At 32.7% G+C, this 22,575-nt stretch overlaps 1 protein-coding gene across 1 annotated transcript; it reads right to left on the bottom strand.

Annotated features, from left to right (window-relative positions):
* Positions 1-289: 289 nt before the first annotated feature.
* LOC134691305 (uncharacterized) lies at positions 290-22,180 on the bottom strand. Its single transcript, XM_063551757.1, has 6 exons — positions 20,969-22,180; positions 18,490-18,574; positions 9,715-9,908; positions 7,596-7,680; positions 5,689-5,988; positions 290-806 (listed from the first exon to the last, which is right to left on the bottom strand). Exons 1-6 carry the CDS (start codon positions 22,145-22,147, stop codon positions 583-585), a joined length of 2,067 nt encoding a protein of 688 aa, XP_063407827.1. The 5' UTR covers positions 22,148-22,180; the 3' UTR covers positions 290-582.
* Between the last annotated feature and the right edge of the window lie 395 nt (positions 22,181-22,575).

The raw sequence follows: 22,575 nt of genomic DNA, 5'->3' as shown, positions 1-22,575 counted from the left end.
AACAAAACCTGACCTCCTCAAGGTAGCACAATAGTGTTGAAAGTGGCGTTACACAGCACTCAATTTATCAGTCAATCAATCAATCAATCAATCAATCAATCAATCAAGTAATCGGTAGGATCTTCACAGCACCCCACATTATGGCCAATTACATGTCTTGCATAATAAACAATAATTGGTGCCACATTTGTCAAAACAGACATGCATACGTTATTAATATTACTAGTCCGTATTATCTTTCTCTAATTATACAAACAACTCTGAACATTTTAAACTGCTTCCGATTTCAGACTTTATAGTTATATCTCTCCCCTGTCACAATGCTAACTTAACCAGGTATCTAAATGACAAGCTGATCAACATAGATTATAATCAAACAGACTGGCGTTGATTTTAGTTGACATAGAATAAAGTTGAGACGCTATTTTCAATGTTTGATGAATAAACAAAAAGGTTCCATTTATTCATAAAAAAATGAGGATTTAGTTGCATGAATCCTTGAACTTTGAAAAATATACTTAATTTATGATATAAATGGTTTGATAACAATTTTCCTCCCAAATAAGTTTTATTGAACTGTCATTACAAGAAAAATTTCTTCGTAGATGTAGTCTCCAACATTCCCATCTGACATTTTCCTGCCAAGCTTCCAGATTGTGGTGCATATTCTGGATTCGTAGCTAATTCATTTCTCACATTTCTTAATATCTCCTCGATATGTTCCTCATTGTATTTATTCTTGGCAACAGACAAGAAAGCTCTTATGAAAAATGCTCCTTCATGTATATTTCGAATTGATATATATCCTGTAATTTAAAAGAAAAACTGTAACTTTTATATTTAACTAGTTGTTCCAATATTTTGTTAGATGATGGAATTTTAATTTGTTGTTGTGAAAATAGATCATTCATACTGACCCAAAAGACTGCATCAAACAAATAGAATGGAAGTAAACATGTATCACTTTATATAAATGAAGTATTTCCCACCGTAATAGAAATAAATATTGCATGCATTATCTGCTTATTGAGTCAGCAACATCTACAGAAACAATTTGCAAAATTGTAACTCAGACAAGAGTGCACATGCTGAAATGTCTTGCCTTCTTCACTTATCATTGACATATATAATGTATATAGTCCTAAATATAAAGCTTTACTACAACTATCACATACAATTAACATGATCCAAGAAAATGAGGTCAAGGTCAGATAAACCAAACGAGAAATACATGTACACCTTACAATCATTGACATCACTATATATTAGGGATCTCAACAAGTACTCGATTATCGCTCGGTTCCTCCGAGTATCGAATACCAAAATGATACTCCACTAATCAGTTTCTGTTAGAATGTTGTTGATTGATTAAAGGAAATATTTTCTATCAAGAGCGCCTCCTGTGAAATTAAATATTATTCAAAATAAAGTAAAATACGTTTCGAAAGTTGGCGTTTAATTGTCATTTAAAATTCCCTCGAACAGAGGTAGCTAGCTACGTAGAAGAGGACATTTCCAATGCTTACATTTTTAGCTAATCGTGTCTTATTCATTCCACCACCTCTGTCAGAGCAAATATTTTTTATCAGCAATACTGTTAGTTACGTTAAAAAGTCGAGAAATTGACTCGTCCCAGAAAAGTTGAAAAGATAATATTTCTAAATAAAAACATAAATAAAAAAATATTTGTACAACCCTGTGTCGACCCCCAGAGAATGGTTAAAGCCATTATATGATTAGTAAGTCATAATTATAACACCTTTGATGATCACTTAATGTGTTTTTGCACGATTCACAAATACTGTTGTTTGAGTTTACAATTTTCTAAAGATGTTTATTGATTAATTGATCAGATAATTGTCAGTTTACATAATTAGTGTATGTAGTAAATGAGCTAATTAGGATATACAATTTCTGGGACTATTTAATGAGGTCCTACATTTATGTATCAAATAATGATGAGAGTTTAACATCCATTAGACAACGAATAACCAACAATAGGTAACATGGATATAGTTTTGTGTTTCCATTTTGTAAATATTTTACCGAGCCAATACTTGAGTATCACTCGGTAAATCAAACGAGTACCCGATTAATAAAACTTCACCGAGTTCAGAGGCGGATTTAGGGGGGGGGGAGCAGGGGCAGAAAAAAATTGGTTGGTTATATAGGAAATCAATGAATCGTGACGGAATCCCCCCCTTAGGCAGTCAGTGGTCCCCCTCTTATGAAAATTTCTAGATCCACCACTGGAGTTGACATCCCTACTATATATATTTGACCTATTGCTTATAGTTACTAAGAAACAGACTTAACCAAGCAAACTTAACATTCATGATTGACCAATGAACCATGATAAAAGTTCAAAGTCAGATGAACCATGCAAGGCAGACATCTTACAATTCTATATATGCATTAAATATAGTTGACCTATTGCAAATAGTATATAAGAAACAAACGTAACCATGAAAACTTAACATTGACCAATGAACCCCACCAAAATTAGGTCAAGGTCTGATGATACCTGCCAGACAGATATTAACAGCTTACAATACTTCCATACACCAAATATACTAGACATATTGCTTATAGTTAAGAAAAACAGACCAAAACACAAAAGGTGAACAGTAAGTTACGAAACGTGAAAATGAGGTCAACGTCGAATAAACATGATAAAACCTGCGAGACTGACATGTACATAATAAAATATGTCTATACACCAAATATAGTTGACCCATGCATTGCATATAGTGTTAGAAAAAAAGAACAAAACTCAACAAAAACTATACTTTGACCATTGACCCATGAAAATAAGGTCAAAGTCATATGACACCTGCCAGTTGGACATGTATACCTTACAATCAATTCATACACCAAATACATTGTATAGTATACCTATTGCATACAGTATAAGAAAAACCTGACCAAAACACAAAACCTATAACCACTGAAAATGGAGTCAAGGTCAGATGACACTTGCAGTTGGACATTTACACCTTACAACCCTTCCATACACTAGCTATACTAGACCTATTGCATATATAGTATCTGAGATTCGGACTTGACCACCAAAACTTAACCTTGTTCACTGATCCATGAAATGAGGTCAAGGTCAAATGAAAACTGTCTAACGGGCATGAGGACCTTGTAAGGTACGAACATACCAACTATAGTTATCCTATTACTCATAAAAAAAGAGAAATTAACATTACAAGAAATCTTTACTTTTTCCCAAGTAGTCACTGAACACTGAAAATAAGGTCAAGAACAATATACATGTGACAGACGGAATCTTTGTTACATATAGATGCCTCATGTTACAAAGTTTCTGTCTGTCACATGTATATTGTCCTTGGCCTTATTTTCATGGTTCTATATACAAAGTATGCAGCATACAGGTCTTCCACCTTCTTTTAAGAAGCTACTTAACGCCGTCGCAGTCGGATCACTATCCATATGTCGAGCTTTCTGTGACAAAAGTCGCAGGCTCGTCAAAAATCACATTAAATCTCAAGATATTTTGTATTGATGTATTTAATTACACTTTTTAATGGCCTCCAAAAATTCAAAATATAATCCACAAAACCAATATTACCAATGAGGGTATTATATATGAAATCTGATATAACTCCATTTGAGCGTTTTACAATAACATAAGGAATGTTATGACATTTTCTTAAAGAATAAACTAATAAACAAATATCTTGAAGAATAACAAAGACAAAGATCAGCATTGAAACACTGCACTTTTGAAAAATGATTATTTGTTTACTAAGTCTTACCTTCAATATTGCAATATACGATAAAAGAGTCCATATATCAATGAAAACTTCACTTATGTTCATACCGTCCAGCAGTTAAAAAGAGTATATACCCAGTTAATGGGTAGAATGTACTCGAAAAGCAAATCAGCATTTACCCAGAATGCCCTAGACAACGATCATTTGCAGTCTCTTTTTAACTTTTTATAAGATATTAAGACAAATTGTTAACTCCGCTAGAGCATCTTACATTATGTTGATATTAAATACCACTAGTCCTTTAAGACTAGACGTTAAAAGTGAGCAGATCACTGATTCAACAGATGGTAGCCTTGAAGTCAAAAGTGACCAGATCACTGTATCAACAGATGGACACCGTGAAGTTAAAAGTGGGCAGACCACTCTATCAACAGATGGAAGCCGTGGAGTTAAAAATGGGCAGTTCATTTTATCAACAGATGGTAGCCTTGAAGTAAAAAACGAGCAGTTCAATCTATCAGCAGATGGTAGCCTTGAAGTTAAAAGTGAGCAGATCACTAAATCAACAGATGGTAGCCGTGAAGTTAAAAGTGAGCAGATCACTTTATCTACAGATGGTAGCCTTGAAGTAAAAAGAGAGCAGTTCAATCTATCAGCAGATGGTAGCCTTGAAGTTAAAAGTGAGCAGATCACTTTATCTACAGATGGTGGCCTTGAAGAAAAAAGAGAGCAGACCATTCTATCAACAGATGATAGCCTTGAAATAAAAGTGAGCAGACCATTCTATCAACAGATGGTAGCCTTGAAGTTAAAAGTGAGCAGATCACTAAATCAACAGATGGTAGCCGTGAAGTTAAAGGTGAGCAGACCATTCTATCAACAGATGGTAGCCTTGAGGTTAAAATTGAGCAGACCATTCTATCAATATATGGTAGCCTTGAAGTTAAAAGTGAGCAGATCACTCTATCAACAGATGGTAGCCTTAAAGTTAAAAGTGAGCAGACCATTCTATCTACAGATGGAAGCCTTGAAGTTAAAAGTGAGCAGACCATTCTATCTACAGATGGTAGCCTTAAAGTTAAAAGTGAGCAGACCATTCTATCTACAGATGGAAGCCTTGAAGTTAAAAGCTAGCAGACCATTTTATTAACAGATGGTAGCCTTGAAGTTAAAAGCGAGCAGATCACTTTATCAACAGATAGTAGCCTTAAAGTAATAAATGAGCAGACCACTTAATCAACAGATGGTAGCCTTGAAGTTAAAAGTAAGCAGATCACTATATCAACAGATGGACGCCGTGAAATTAAAAGTGAGCAGACCACTCTATCAACAGATGGTAGCCGTGAAGTAATAAATGAGCAGACCACTTAATCAACAGATGGTAGCCTTGAAGTTAAAAGCGAGCAGACCACTTAATTAACAGTTGGTAGCCTTAAAGTAATAAATGATCAGACCACTTAATCAACAGACAATCATCGACAAAACGCATAAAGACAGTTGAGATACAGTTGAACACAAGCATTGGCTGGCACTCAATTACCAGTCGATGATGTTGAAAAAAAATACCATTTCACGTTTCGTTCTATTAACAAGAACTACAATGAATCTCATTTAGAATATAATCCCAATGGTCAAGAACCGACCAAAAATCTACTTATAGAAACCTATTTGTATTTGCCTGGCCTGTTCAACAGATTTGAATTTTGACATGTTGAAAGGCATCAACCCATTTCTGCTGAAGCGAGGTTGGAGTCATATCAGTTTTTGTCATCATGTTTTCCCGTTATACTATTGCACTTTGTATTTCTTATCTGGTCTTTAAATGTTGAAAAAAAGTTTTATTTTCCAACCCATCAACATAAACAGCATAACATTTTCACATATCACATGTATCACGTAGAAAAAGTAAGTCAACTTAAACATAAACAAAGTATTAAATACAGTTTACCTGGTGTTGTTGCATATGCTACAATAATGTCAGCATCTGTTGGAACATGTTCAGAATAATAACTATGAGCATCAGTAGATAACACTTCTGATAAGCCAGATGGCTTACCTACAAATCCTGGTTGAAACACAGACATTTCAACAGAATTTCTTCTTTGCCTGTTTCCACATGTTCCAGGAAATTCATCATACCCTTCAACATGTCCAGTATGGATTTCAGTTTCAAAACAATCAGACACAACCACTTTTTCCTGCTCTTCTGTTCCACGACAAGCTTGAATGAGGAATACTTTTGGTTTACCTGAAATTAAATTAAAAAGTTAATAATACTTGACGTTAATTGTCGAAATCAGTTTTATGGAAGGTCGTTCACATTATCCCAACCAGTTGCAATCCTCATTGATGCTTCATTCATGATACAATACTTCAATGACAGTTGTCACTAGTCATACTATTCGAACCAGTTTTACTCCTCAAGTATGTAACTATTCATGATCCAATACTTCAATAAAATTTATTATTGATATTTTAAGAAATTTTCCTTTGATCTTACGGACAGATAATTTCCTATCTCAGCACAGTAGAGTGATATGCAAAATTATCACTAGAAACAAAGAGCGCACGTGCTTGTTGTCAATGAAATTAACAACTATCATAGGTAAAATAGTGATAAACAGATTATCATTGGACATCTCAACTTGATTAGTTTTCTCACATTCTGGCTCAAGCGAGAAAATCAATCTCGTTGAGATGACAAACGATGATCTATAATCACTAGTCATACTATTCCAACCAGTTGTACTTCTCATACATGTAACCATTCATGGTACAATACTTCAATAAAAATTGTCACTTGTCACGTAATGTGATGAACATACTTAGCATCTAAGGAAGTAACGTTGACAAGCAAAACTAAAAATAAATGTGTAACTAAGAAGGTTGTATTAAAGGACGTCAGTTAAACCATAATTATCTGCTTTATTTCAAGTTACTGTTTGAAAAAATAAGATATCTGTCAATACTTTGAATAGTTCTTAAAGTACATTGACAATATATGGAAACAATTAAATAAGTTTTGATAAAATACCCGTTTGCACTTTTGTCTAATGTTTTGATCATAACTTTTTGTGCAGACTTGACTGCCATTTGATGTCAGAGTGTCTTTCAAGTTTCATCAATGCAATCTTTACCACATCCGATACAATACTTGCTCATGAATACCATTTTCAAAAGCACAGATGAAAACAGACTTTATTGTTAAGTTTGACCTCGTTTAATATAAATTGAAAATCCACACATCTTTAATAAGGAAGGTAGAAAAATTCACAAAATTTGTTTGAAAGCCTTAATGTCAAAATCTGTCAACTAGTCAGGTACATGTTCATATCAAACATAAATATCCTGTTTGGAACACCGTCTAATGCATTTATAACTGCAGAACAGAAATTCAGAAGAACTAACAGGCCGCATATTTACCAATTAAGACATCAGTAATTCATGGACTGCAGACGGTTGAACATGTTTTTAAAAGATAGCATCAACTGTGATATGATTTCGAAAATGAATTCCAGGATATGTCGACACATTGGTTGATTGATGGTGTTTTAACGCCACTTTTCGGCTATTTCGTGACGACCAGTTTCTATTGGTGGAGGAAGCCGGACTCCCAGGAAAAAACCACCGACCTTTGATTGGAAAACTGATATCCCTAGTCAATAAAGCATGCAGTCGAGTGCACACTCGCAAACGGGGTTCGAACTCACAACTTCAGTGTTGACTGGCTAGTGTTTACAGTAGTAAAACTACTCAGACAACTTGGCGACCGATACCTTGGTGACACATTTATGTAAAAGGAATGATGTCAAATGACCATTTTCAATTACAGTGTAAATAGAGGTTAACACTTACCATTAAATTTGCCTCCGGTTTTGTTTTTGAATGGCTTTTTTATTTCTTCCACTGTTATTAATTCATTTTTTGTAAGAATTCCATCCTGAAATATTTCACAAACAGTTAAAATGTAAATGTCTCCTTGTATGAACTATTGTTTACAATATCCCAGCTCCATGTCGTTCTGCTCCCAACAGAACATATTCATTGTCAACCATAATAAAATAATATATGCTTATGGTTGTGAACTGTTTATACTCTTATGATTGTGCACCGTTATCTATTTCTTGCATGTAAAGATATGTCTCGTATCACAATGCACGGGGGAGTGTGTACGAAAACTGTGTTCATTTGATTGGCTAATCCAGCATCATGAGACAATATAAAGACCCATTTGCTATTTATAAGGTCATCAGCTAGTCATGATCATTAGTGGCAGGAACTTAAATTGTAAACAATTAATAATAAATAGCTTAGCCATGACCGCATGATACGCTCGTCGCTTTTTCCAAATAAAGGTCAATAACTTCTCAATGTCATATCAAAATTCATAAACAACTAAAGTGAGGTTAACGTAATAGATATAAACCAGTTACCAAAATTTCATGATATAAACTGCTCAAAGCATTGTCCGAAAACTTGGAAATCCCCCCTTTTTAATGAATAAAATCACATAATAACTTTTCAATGTCTAAAAGCTCACGTCAATAGATATAAATAATTCACCAAAGATTCATGAAAACTGCAGAAAGCATTTTGAGTTTAATTGTTGGAAATATGTAAAAAAAACAAACTTTGTTAATGAATAAACCCCCCAATGGCCATAACTCGGAACACGTAAAATCTAAAAATTATAAAACTCGAAAGGGAGCCTATGTCAATAGATATAAACTATTAACCAAAGTTTCTTGCAACTTGTCCGAAAACTGGAAAATCCCACTTTTTAATGAAAAAAAAACCCCTCAAAACTCGGCAATTTGAAATCTAAAATTTATAAAAAATGAAAGGCAGCTCACGTCAAAAAATATAAATAATTCACCAATTGAAAGTTTCATGAAAACTGCAGAAAGCATGTTTGAGTTTAATTGTTCGAAATATGGAATAAAGACCTTTGTTAATGAATAAACCCCCCATAACTCGGAACAAGTAAAATATAAAATTTATAAAACTTGAAAGGGCGCTCATGTCAATAGATATAAACTATTCACCGAAGTATTTTGCAAATTGGTGAAAGTGTTTTTGATTTATTGTCTGAAAACTGGAAAATCCCAATTTTTTAATGAAAAAACAACCCTCAAAACTCGGTAACTTGAAATCTTAAATTTATAATATAAGATATAAACAATTCACCAAAGTTTCGTGCGAATTGGTTCAAGCGTTTCTGAGTTATTGTCCGACAAGTTGACGACGGACAGATGAACGGACGGACGGACAACGGTATACCATAATACGTCCCGTAAACGGGCGTATAACAATAGAAATATAAAACTTCTTGTTATTCAACATAGTATATAACAAAACAAATAAATAAAAGTGCCAGTGAGCTGGTGCGTTTGGACCTTCTTCGACGCATGCAATGTATTGATGTACACATGTAATGTAACATCTGTATTGTATACTGAAAAGGCTATATTGACAGTTGCTGCACAGCAGATGATCAATCTCACAATAAAGAAAACATTCACAGAATTGTGTTTTGAAAAATGCGATACAGATATGTCATAGCTTCTAACCAAATCATGTGTTTGTCGACCTATAAAAGCAATGACTTCAAATTAACAACATTTTCCTGGTATACAGAACACTGCATCCAAATAAACTCAAGCCCTGAACTATTGCATCATCTGGTTGCATTCATAATGCAGGTACTGGTTCAACTGGTGTAATGGAAAGATTTACAGTTGGAAATTTGAAAATGGTGGGGAAAAGCTCATACCAGCACTACATTTCTTGTTTGAGGTTTGTTGTGACTTTGAATTAATTGTCTTATATTGGCTAATATTCATTATTGCTATCAATAGGATTTGGAAAAAAAAATTTGTTTTTTCGTTGAATGGATTGTGTCTGTATCGAAAAGACAAGGCAGTATACTGAGAGCAATGAAGATAATTTTTTAGTATTTAAATTCAATACATACCACTTTTCCATGACTCATAATTACACAGATAAAGGAATGATAATCCTTTGACTTCTCTGTTAAGTATGTTCTGGCAATTTCTTGGAAATAATCCTGTATTTCAAACTTTGTCATATCTCTTGTTGTACATATCACCTGATACTTTAGTTCTTCTTTAAAGAAATTTGTGAGATTCTTGCAATCCACATCAGAACCTTGAAAACAATTACAAATCATGATAAACATAAATAATTCAAAAAGACCATGATATCGATTTATAAACTGATAAAGATATTTAATCAAAATGCATAATAACTTCTACAGGCATGCTTGAGAGTTGCGGGAAAAATAAAACAAAATGCATCAAAACCATTTGGGTTACACAGTACAACTAAAACACCAAACATCATGAATATATATATTGATCATTGAACAAAAATTTGAGGTCAAGATCAGTTGAAAGCCATAAGACAAACATGCACATCATACATACAATCATTATAATAAAATACATCACTGGGAGCAGCTTGATACGAGCGCAGATGACGAACCCTGAACAGTTTGGACAACATTTTCATTAAGGTAAAACACAACATTTAAGGTAAAAATAGCTGTGAATTTGGATTTTTGATTGAATATTTGACACAGCATAGGTTTGTGCGAGATAAATTTGGTAAAAAAAGTAAAACATTTGAAACCGGACATTTATGGTCCAATTTCCAAAATCTTAATACATGGTTACAATCAGAATATCGAGGAACCACACAAGTTCATTTTTTTATGAAATCAACCAAAATTTTATTCTAAGACCCTTATGACATCATTGTGGACCAATTTTATAACTGAGCCCAAAATCCAAAATATTAATACACGGTTAGAGTCAGCATTTCAAAGAACACTATACATTCATTTTTTGTTGAAATCAAACAAAATTTAATTTTGGATGATTTGGACAAACTTGAAAACTGGGCCCAAAATCAAAAATACAAATAATGTTTATTAAAAGACAATATAAGCTGAGTTTTAAAAAAAGTTTGCCTCATAAAAAAAAATGAATAATATATAGCATTAAGAAAATTGGTTTATACAGAATAATAAACAAACCTACCACAAAATTCTTCAAGAAAATAAAAGAACAGTTCCAATATTCCATGCGTTGCACATATTTTATCTATCAAAGGTACAAGGCCAAAAAAACAGACGGACTCCTGGTATTTCTATGTCCTCCCAACGCGTTGCACGAGGGACACAAATAATTTCAAAAACATCATTTGTCATTAATACAATGTTCAATAAATTGGGAATGTGTTCATCAGACACAGATGATGCTCCCGCTTGCATATAGCAATATAAAGGAACATAACTCAAGAAAGTTAAAGGTGATTTAGCCACAATTCGTACTAGATCTGAGTTTTGTTGTAATTAGCATTGTGTATAAGTGTCATAACATTTGTTGAGGCAAATTTAAGTAAGAGAACGGAAACAAAAAATTCAGCAATTTTTCCATTTGTAAAGGGGCATAACTCTAGAAAATTCATTATAAACTTTCCTTCATTCTTTTTAATGTGCAATTTCTATTATATGGTTATTAAGATGTTACATGTAGATTATTTAAAATATCTCATAATGTAGAGTAAATTTCAAACTACATGTATATCTATACATAATTTCTTCTCTAAAATTAGATGTTACTGCTGATTTTCATCTATGACTCAATCTAAATATTCGATTAATTGCGAAGTACATTTCCAAATTTAGATTATGATTTAATATTTGAAATAGCATAGTGCATGTAGTGTCTAAGTACTTAAATAATTTAACAAGAGTGGACATGCTGAAATGTTTCGCCTTCTTTACTAACCATTGCTATTATATTGATAGTCCTAAACATAAAGCGTTATACTACAACTATCACATAAACTTAACATGATCCAAGAAAATGAGGTCAAGGTCAGATAAACCAAATGAGAAATACATGTACACTTTACAATCATTCAATACAATAAATATAGTTGACCTGTTGCTTATAGTTTCTAAGAAACAGACTTAACCAAAAACTAAACATTCATGGTTGACCAATGAACAATAAAATGAGGTCAAGGTCAGATGAACCATGCCAAGCAGACATGTATAACTTACAATATATCTATGCATTAAATATAGTTGACCTTATGCTTATAGTATCTAAGAAAGAAACTTAACCATGAAAACTTAACATTGACCAATGAACCACCAAAATGAGGTCAAGGTCAGATGAAACCTGCCAGCCATACCTATACAGCTTACAATCTATAGACCTATTGCTTATAATTTAAGAAAAACAAACCAAAACACAAAAACTTTACTATAATCACTAAACCATGAAAATGAGGTCAAGGTGAGATGACACCTGTCAGTTGGACATACCCTTCCATACACCAAATATACTAGACCTATTGCTTATAGTATCTGAGATATGGACTTGACCACCAAAACTTAACCTTGTTCACTGATCAATGAAATGAGGTAAAAGTCAAGTGAAAACTGTCTGACAGGCATGAGGACCTTGCAAGGTAAAAACATACCGAATATAGTTATCCTATTACTCAAAATAAGAGAGAAATTAACATTACAAAAAATCTAAACTTTTTTTCAAGTAGTCACTGAACCATGAACATGAGGCCAAGGACAATGGACATGTGACAGACGGAAATTTCAAAACATAAGGCATCTACCGGTATATACAAAATATGAAGCATCCAGGTCTTCCACCTTCTAAAATATAAAGCTTTTAAGAAGTTAGTTAACGCCCCCCGCCAACGATGACTATCTCTATGTTGAGTTCTCTGCGACAAAAGTCGTAGGCTCGACAAAAATGGACATTTACCAACATGACAAATTATGGTCCAATATATATCCAAAGTATAAATATATGGTTGTATTCAGAATATTAAAGAAACCCAAGAATTCAACAAAGTTTAATTTTTGATAATTTGGACCTTAAAGTGAACCAATTAGATAACAGGACTCAAAATCCAAAATCTAAAGACACACTTTTCCAGCATATCAAAGAACCCCATGTATTTAATTTCTGTCAAAATTAAATCAAATTTAATTTTGGACATCAATTTCATGCAACTTAAAACTGTGCCTATTAAAATGCTGATTAAGGAATATTAATTTTATGTTTCTGTGTGTGTTACATTTTGTGTTTCTGTTGTGTCGTAGTTCTCCCTTTATATTTGATGTGTTTCCCTCAGTTTCCCGGATTTGTTTTTTTCTCACTCGACTTATGAATGTACGGTATACTACTGTTGCCTTTATTTATTAGACATGATTATGTATGGCAATTTCTATTTTAAGACTTTTATGATGTATCTCCAAATGGGTAATTTTGGTTGAAAACTCCATTGGAAATTTTAATTGAGAACATTACCATATTTTGTTAAAAAATAGGGGAGGGGGGAAACATTTTTTTTTTTGGGGGGTTGGGTCAATTCAAAACAGCAAAGTGTATTGCACAAAAGCAAAAAATTGAAGATAAATTCAAATTATATAACAAGTTCTAAGTTCTTTGACTACAATTATTCTGTTTCAATAACCTATTATGTGTCAAATATTTATTTACAATCCAAATTCAGACCTTTATCAAGCGCGAATATTGTGTCCGTTTTTGCCCCAAATGTTTAGGGTTTGACCTCTTCGGTCGTATCTAGCTGCGTTCGACTAGGCAAATTTATTCCATTTGTAAAGGGGCATAACTCTAGAACGGTTAAAGTGACACCACCAAAATTCAAACTTGATCTGACATTTAACACCAACATCAATCAGATAATAATGAATTCTAATAGTTGTTCACAGTAACTTGTTTTTCTCATTTATATAAACATATATATTTATTGAAAAATGCTAAATATATACAATGTATATAAATCCAATGCAGGTTTGTCTCAGGTCAGGGATTGGGTTTTGTGTATTTGTTAACATTTCAAATCTATTCATTTTCTGTATGTGCTTGACCCAAATCGTGAACCACTAATTTACTGCTGTTAATCATATTTGTTTTACATTTAATATTTTTTACATAAAAGTACAGGGTAGTAATGTCCTTTTCTGTCAGGCGTCAAACAGTCATTTTCTTAAATGTTTCATCAGACCGAGACATATAATACATATTGTCTATGGTTTCATGAATGATTGACAGCAACAAATTATTGGGTTCCGTACTCGAGGGTCATAATGGTGGAACCTTCATGACGAAAAACGGTAAAAAGCTGGACTATTTATACAAGTTAAATGTTTAACTCCTTTTTTGATCACTTAAAACTTTGAAGAGTAAGGCAATACAGGTAATCATTGGGCATGTTGGGGACATTCTAACAATGACTGACATGAACACTACATACTTTTGATATGGATTCCGTCAACTGAAATAAGTTCGTACATTGATATTTATGTCAACTGACAGTGCATCGTTTGAAGCGTAACGCAGGAGCAGGTTAATGTGTGCTTTTTACTCTTTCTTATCGCAATAACATACTGAAATACTCAAACTTTCATTTTTTTTAAAAACGCATGTTTTATAAAACTGGAATATGACTGATATGCTTTAAAGATTTGAATACAGACGGAACAACTAAATCTGTGTATTTTTGTCAAGAATCATTGAGTTGAAGTCGTACTCTCCGGGTAAATACATGAAATTAACATAAGATGCATTGTTTGAATTAATGAAAATTCAGATTATCATTTTCTTGAAACTTTCGGATGCACAAATAAATTTCCCATACAGTTGCAGTTGAAGGTAAATCCTTCAGAAGTTCTTTGTACTTTATTCTAACAACGAACATTTGTTGATAGGGAATATAAGTAAGGGGGAAAGAAACCAATTTTTGTTCTTAAAAGGTATTTCCGCCATTATATTTATATCGGAGCACTCCCGCTTTGGGTAAATAGGTTTCATGCTAAAACAAATATTATCACAGATATTTACACAGTGTGGTGGGGTGCATTTATGTTTAAAATCGTCATATACAGGTTAAACTGTGATTTTAAAAACATATGTTGATATCTTTTTATAATATTTACCAAAAAAACGGTGCGGGAAATGGACATGATAACATTTCCGGATGCGGGAAGCGGGAATATATAAAAAAAAAAAAATATGTTTTGAAAAAAATAGGTGCGGGCGGGTCCGTCGAAAGGAATCAAATTGGTGTGGCCTTAATAAAAATAGATTATTATCTTTCACTTCATATTTTTTTCTATGTATATAGCATTCAGAAAATTAGTTTATACAAAATAAAAAACAATGCTCCAAATTGACAACAACACTTCAATTGGTCTGCAGGCTTCATCAGGACAATTTTTATACAGAAATGGAGCCCCTGAAGTACTCAAAGTGGTGCATTGAACTTGACGTCGTCATGGTGAGTAAAATAAAAAACAATTCAAACAATTAACCAGAGAATGTCTTTAAAAACATGAGTTATCTCTCTTAGAAATATGGTTTAACATACAAAATGTAGTACTGTAACATCAGATATGAACCATGATAACTCTAGACTAAATCATCAAACCAGAACAAAATTCGAACTTGATCTATAACTTGTCATGATAAAACTAAATACCAAATATCAAATCAATATGTTAAAGAACGAAGAAGAAAGTGTGGAAAGCTGATTTGATGGACTGACGGATCAACAGACGGACAAACAGACAGACGGAAGGAGTGCAAACCTAAAGTCCCATTCGATTTTGGTAGAGGACTAAAATCAAAGCCTGAAAGGCTGTAAAAGCAATTGCTGCCATGTTTATGTTTTGGGGACTTTTTTTTCATCCACATATATTTAAGAATTAAACATGACAGGAGTGTTGTCTAGTGAGAATTAAGAAGGTTTTAACTTTATATCAATTAAAGACTTTAGCAGAAAGTCATTTTTAATATGTTTTATATTTCACAAGGAGACAACACGTTTACCAGGCTAAAGTTGGGGTCAAATATACATGTGCTGAAACATATAACTCCAAGAGAAATTATTATGGATTATCCCCTAGTAGTGTTTGTAACTGGGCAATAATTTCCTTTATTGATTTAATTTTCATAATTAATTTAAATTTAACACTTCAGTTAAAACATTTCAACTTTCCAGACGCAAATGTTGAAAAGCAGGAAAGAAACTTATTTTTTACAAGACATAAACATGTAAAAAATATATATATATTTCAGCTGACTAAAAATATTTTCATAATGTTACTTTGTCATCATTTCTTAAAAACTAAGTCCCAAACATTATTGCTCAGCTGATATGTGTCATCCTCATGCGGTACGAGATAACTATAATTCTCGTGCAATCCCGAAAAGAGGGTCCATCACAGACAAACATGACATTAAATCGTCATTATACGAACAAGAACAAACAGCTCTAAGTTGCTTTGATATTTATCCAATTTTCAGGAAACATTGTGAAAATGATCTTCAATATTTCGAAAACATGTGAAATAAAATTGCAAACACGGTGGACCGTCGAGGGTCAACAAACGTAGTAGACTCGTCCATTGGAAAGACGAGGATAATGGTTTCATCATTTGTCATGCATACCCAGTTTTGAATATGATATCCAAAAAGGATGTACTTTTTTTAATCTATGAAACTAGAAAATTCCAAATTGTAAATATCTCTTCATCTGGACTTGGCATCTATCACGTTTGGACGGGTCCATTTCATTAGTTAGGTGATCGATAAATCTTACGGAGTTATGACAAAAAAGGAAAACAAACTTATTGTTATGTGTTTTTAACAAGGGTTTCGTTCCTCTAAATTATTTGCGCAAACAAATCAACAAAATAGGTCAGTTAACTTTGTCTATTTTTAGATTACAGGTAATCATTTGACACTACGTATAACCTGATAACCTGTGTAGTGATTTTGATTTTACGATAAATTTATGAATGAACGACAATTTTATGAATGAACAAGAGCACCTGACCTCTTTCTTAAAAACACACCAATTAAACATATAAAACCGTATATTATAAAAGATAATTCAGTCAAATTTTCAATACTAAATCAACAACTGAAATGATTCCATATTTTGTTGAAACATCGTACGAACGGAAAACGGAATCGCAGGTATAAAAATGCATTTTTTTTTCACTCGGACGTCTATGTTTTTTTATAGTCAAACGGTTGTCCCCCTAAATACAAAAATACATCTACAAGAACGTATGCTGAAACTTCTTAAATCCACTAATGTTTTTCAAAAGTTTCAAGCTATGTATTGCATTAGAAAACACACAAAGGTGTTTAAGAATGACAGACCAGGAGCCTGTTTAACAAAATACTATGGCTTGATCTGGGCGGAGTCTCTGATCTGGGTCACAAAGATGGCCATACACGACGGCATGAAAGCAATTGCTTTAAAAATCCGGTTACAAGTAAATAAATATCGTACATCGTAAGATGAGATGAAATCTTATAATTGACATAATAAAAAGGTAGATCATTATTAAAACAATAAAACACGAGAAATTATAACACTTACGGTAGTGATAGTTTTTTTTCAAATCTAGCTGTACATTTGTTTCATAAAATCATAAAAATGAGGCAGATGTTATTTGACAAACTTGAAACCGATCATGTATAAACATTGATGTCAAGATATGGCACGAAGGTTATGAAATAGTAAAGCACAGTAAAGGATACGGCAACACTACTTGTGACGCTTTAATGATTTTAAAGCCGGCAGTATAGGATTTTAGAGGAATTCAAAGTCTTCTTCCACCAAAAACTGGGGATGATCTTAGGTGCTTCGGAATGGTAAGCAGATCCTGCTTAACATGTGACACCCGTCGTGTTGATTATGCTATTAAAGACGACGACTGAAGATATCAACTATGTTGGTTTATTTGTAGAGATCCTAGTCTGATGATAATTTTTGCCTGAACAGTTTCTTGATAAATGTAACACACCAAATTACTTCGAAACATGCATTATCATAAATTACTAAACTGAAAAAAGTGAGTATCAACTCTGTCAATTATGAAACAAATACCAAGACTTCAATACTTTATTTTGTTTAATATTGTGGCTTATCAGATATTTACAATTTCAGACAGGTATTGTATATTAATTTTTGTCGAGCCTGTGACTTCTGTCACAAAAGCGAGACGAAGCGATCCTACATTCCGTAATCAGTGGCATCTACAAATATTCACTCTGTGGTTAGAAGTTTTGGAAATTTTAATAATTTTCACAAACTATAATGGATTTCAACCAAACTTGGACAGGAACTTGCAAAAAAAAATCCTGTTTATCCGTATTTTACTTATAAATAGACTAAGTTTTTCTGCCAGTTAACATAACATTCACTGTGGTTAAAGTTTGAAAAAAAATAATAACTTACTTAAACTATCCTGTATTTGTACCAAACTTGGAAAGAATCTTGTTTATAATCAAATGCTAATATCTGGAAGGAAATTTAATTTCTTTTCTTTTCGTATATTTCTAAGAAATGGACTAAGTTTTTATGCCAGTTAACATTACATACAGTCTGCAGTTAAATTTTTTAAAACATTTATTAGATTCATAAAGTAGGCGAGACACTGGGTTCCGCGGAACCCTCATGTTTTTTTTCTGTCTTTCAGATTATAATGAATGCAACCTGAAATCCTTTTCACAGAACAGAAATATGAGAAATCAAAATTCATATTGCCAAAGAACAAATTTGATGATTCTCATGTTTCATCTCATTCTATCAATTTGACTTATTACTGATTGGAACATGATCCAATAAATAAATTTGTATTTTAAATTACCTTTTCTCTCAGTTGTCTCACCATGGAACATGAAGTTAACAATCAGGACAAGTCCTCTCTGTCCCGGTTTCTTCTCATACTTATCCTGAAAGATGCATTATTCTAAATAATAAGGATGTTCTTATCCCAGGCAGAAAACCCTAGCCGTATTGGGTACAACTTTTTGGAACTTTTGGTCCTCAGTGCTCTTCAACTTTGTACTTATTTTGGCTTTCAAACTTTTTTCATCCGAGCGTCACTGGTTAGTCTTGTGTGGACGAAACACAAGTCTGGCGTATTAAATTTTAAACCTGGTACTAAAGTTTGTTAGCTATTATTCGTGTGTTTATCTGTCCTATATGTTCTCCCATTTTTTTGTATTGTAGTCTTGTCATGTAATGTTGTCATTTTAATGTTATATTTAACATTGCCATAAAAGCGTGAGGTTTGGCATGCCACAAAACCAGGTTCAACCAACCATTTTTAAAATGTCCTGCACCAAGTCAGGAAAATGGTTATTGTTATTTTATAGTTCGTTTCTGTGTGTGTTACATTTTAATGTTGAGTTTCTATTGTGTCGTTGTTCTCCTCTTATAGTTGATGTGTTTCCCTCAGTTTAAGTTTGTAACCCGGCTTTGTTTTTTTCTCTATCGATTTATGAGTTTCGAACAGCGGTATACTACTGTTGCCTTTATTTATTATTTTATTAATGTTGGCCATTATTTGTTATTTATAGTTTCTCTTAAAAATGTTGTTTCACTAACTTATTTGTATCTCATGTATATCTTGTCCTGTTGATGATTTTTGTCTGAAGAGTAACTCTCTGTCTACTATATCTTTTGTAAAACACAAATAAGGGACAAAAATTGTCTTTCAAGCTTACTAATCTTATAAGGAGACAACTGACTATATAGTTTTCAAGATGATACCCAAAATCAACCAAAATTGGTAAAAATTGTGATTTTTGGGCAATAACTCGTAAAAGGAGTAATCTGACAGTTTGATTAAAATGGTATGATGGTATAACCTAACATCTGAAGCTTTTCTGCCCTTTTCATGGATTGATGTTGAACTCCACTTTCAACACTATTTTGCTAATTCGTGGCAGTCAGTATTTACTGGTGGAGAAGGCAGGAGCACCCGGAAAGAACCACCGACCCTAGTCTACCTCTGTTATATCATATATCTATAATGGAAGTGTGCTATAATACATTTATGATTTCAATTACTCAAACAGCCTTCTTTAACTTTATGGGATCCTGAACGTAAAAAAAAGTTTCACATTTGGTTTCAGGGTTAGGTTAGAGTTTCAGTAGGTTTGAAATAGGGCTAGTGTTAATGTTAGATTTAGTTTTAGGGTGAGGATTAGTTTACAAAATGTAGTACAGACATATATTATGGTTCCTAAAGTACCGCTACCAACGCTGAAAAAAATGAATGCGATGATTTCCCTGCTTATACATATTCAGTAATATCCTTATTTTTTTATTTTACAAAGGGACATAACTCAAGAAATGCAAATGCAACTCTTCCATAATTCAACTTGATCTGTACTTGGTGATAATATGTATTGTGTATATATGTTCTATAACATTCAATTGAAGCAAAATAAAGTTAGATTGCAGAAACAGCAAATTTGAAAAATTGTTTACTTATAAGACCCTTATCAAGGGACATAACTCGAGAACGGTATCAGTGACCCAATCCAAATTCAAACTTAATCTGTGTTTGGTGAAAGTAAGCATTGTCTATTAACCTCATAATATTTCGTTGAAACAAACAGAAGTGAGACAGATAAACTGAATTTGGGATGGACAGACAGACGTTAAAACAGATAAACAGTCTAACAAGGGAAAAACGTAATGCCTACTCCGCATACGCAGCAGCATGAAAATTGATATATGATGTTATATCGCAATCATTATATGTTAATTTATGACATTAATGTACCAGGTCTTTCATGCGCCTAGTACTTTTTGTCGAACATGTGAAGTCTAATCTTCCATATATATAGTTTGTTCCTCTTCGTATTTTTTCATAATTATATATATCATTTCAGCAAAAATTAATTATAATGTTGGCTACAATATGATTTCTTAAAGATGAATTTATGTATAAAAAATATCTATTTGGGTAGAGTTTTTAAATAATATCTATGTTGGTAAAAACTGTCAGGAAGTAAAAAAGTCATGTCACCTTATTCATGAATTTTCCTGGCGTCGTAGCAAAACCAAAATTGACATTTCTGCACTTAAGTGTCAGGGTTATACCAGGCAGCTCATTTATTAATAAAAATAAAGCTATTATAACCTTGTTTTGCAAAGCATACACATTTTGTAATTTCAGGAACCATATAATGACACATTCCTACTTTCTATCGACATGTGGTTTATCTTATTTTTTTGTTTCAAAAACAAAAAAAACAAATATTTCTAGCTTTCCGTAATTTTTCATGAAAATACTTAAATCCAATAAAAAAATGTAATATGTAAACACTTACAGACTGCGCTTTACTTTCTATCTCTGACCATTCGCCATCGAATGTGTGGGGTGTTTTACATGTCCCGCAAAAATATTCTGTAATTTGTTCCTCACTTAATTCATTGGATCCTGTCACCAATTCAGGTTTGGTATGTCCACATTCAATTTTTTTCTCGAATTCTACAGTGGACATCTTGAATCGTGTATGTATTATCTTCTCTAACTCATCTGTTACGAAGTCCCCAACGTCTTTGAACAAACCACTTTTGATGATTGAATCTTTCCCGAATTCCAAAACCTGAACCTGAATAAAATTTGGAGATGTCATTACAAGCAATTTTCTTAAATGTGTTTTCTTCTGTAACTCAAAGACTGCAATATCTCCGAAAAGAGCAACTGACTTTTTCTTTTGATTTGGAACAACCACTTCTGCAATTTCATACTTCCGGCTCAGTGAAGCAATCAAATGGTTCATTAGATGTGGTGGCTTGAATCTAAATTTGAAACATAACCAAGCTGATTTTTTACAGGTACAGTCTGTCACATTAAATATTTCATAAATGTCACAGTGTGATTCTATTTTAATCAGGCAAGGTACATAGTAGCAAGGCTTCTCGTCAGCAGTCTCTGACGTGTTTGGACGTATAATGATATCAAATCTCTCCATTACATTCAGAATATGGTCCTTGTGTATGGAAAACATGTTATCCCTTTTTTTAAATATGTCTTCTAAAACCTCACTATGTAATGTGCCTCTACTGTACAATTCATCCCATTTTTTTCTATTTTTGATACTTATGGCTCTAAATTTCTTTGCAGTAACTATATATCTAAAAGCGTCAGATAACCACTGTGTATCTAAAATAATATAAGAAGGAAGATCTTTGAAATAAACTAAAGCTCTGATCTCATGGTGAAATTCAAGGAACAATCTTAGTTCTTCATCATTTAGTGGCTTAGGTGTATCACTAGCGATATTCTGAATTTCCTGAAGGGAAATAATAGGTAACTCCTTCTTCTTTTCTTGAAGTTTTGTTTCCAGCTGAATGAATTTTAAAGGATAATCTGTATTCCATGTTTTCATTTTTCTGGCTAAGTTAAGGATGTTTTCTCGTATTTGCTGGAATACACTAGGATCATCTTCTGTGTTGGAGATAAAATATTCTTGCCTTATATGTCTTAGTTCATCTTCTGACATATTCTCCGTATACTTTAATATATTTTCACTGCATGCATCATCAATCTAAAAGATAAAATTAAGTGTGTTTGCTTTCTCTTTGCAAAACAAAACATTGAAAACACTAAACAATTATCAATTTATATAATGATATTCAAAATTATGGGTCGTCAAAGCTGTTCCCCTTCTACCTTATTTGGCCTTTTAATTATTTTTATTAGAACATCATTTATAAATTGTGTAGAAGAAACACTGTCTGGCATACAAAATTTCAATCATTGTTTCTATAACGAGTTAATTGTACTCTTTTTTCAGATATTATTCAAAGATCTAAGTTTCTGTAAACTACTACAAAATATTGTTATCCTTTAAACACTTTAAACCTTAAAATCTGATTTATTTTGTTTGAATATTGTCAATATGTTGGTCTAGTATAATATAAATCTGTT

The sequence above is a fragment of the Mytilus trossulus genome, chromosome 11 (assembly GCF_036588685.1).
Source record: "Mytilus trossulus isolate FHL-02 chromosome 11, PNRI_Mtr1.1.1.hap1, whole genome shotgun sequence".
NCBI classification, from domain to species: domain Eukaryota; kingdom Metazoa; phylum Mollusca; class Bivalvia; order Mytilida; family Mytilidae; genus Mytilus; species Mytilus trossulus.
Note: the sequence above shows the minus strand (reverse complement) of the source record. Positions and strands in the feature narration are given on the sequence as shown.

Excerpts from the sequence above, each read along its gene's own strand:
- LOC134691305 (XM_063551757.1), bottom strand. The coding sequence starts at position 22,147 with ATGTCAGAAGATGAACTAAGACATATAAGGCAAGAATATTTTATCTCC. Across the intron at positions 9,909-18,489 it reads TGAGACAACTGAGAGAAAAG|GTTCTGATGTGGATTGCAAG; the intron begins GTAATTTAAAAT and ends ATTGTTTTCAAG. Across the intron at positions 7,681-9,714 it reads TTATGAGTCATGGAAAAGTG|GATGGAATTCTTACAAAAAA; the intron begins GTATGTATTGAA and ends GAAATATTTCAG.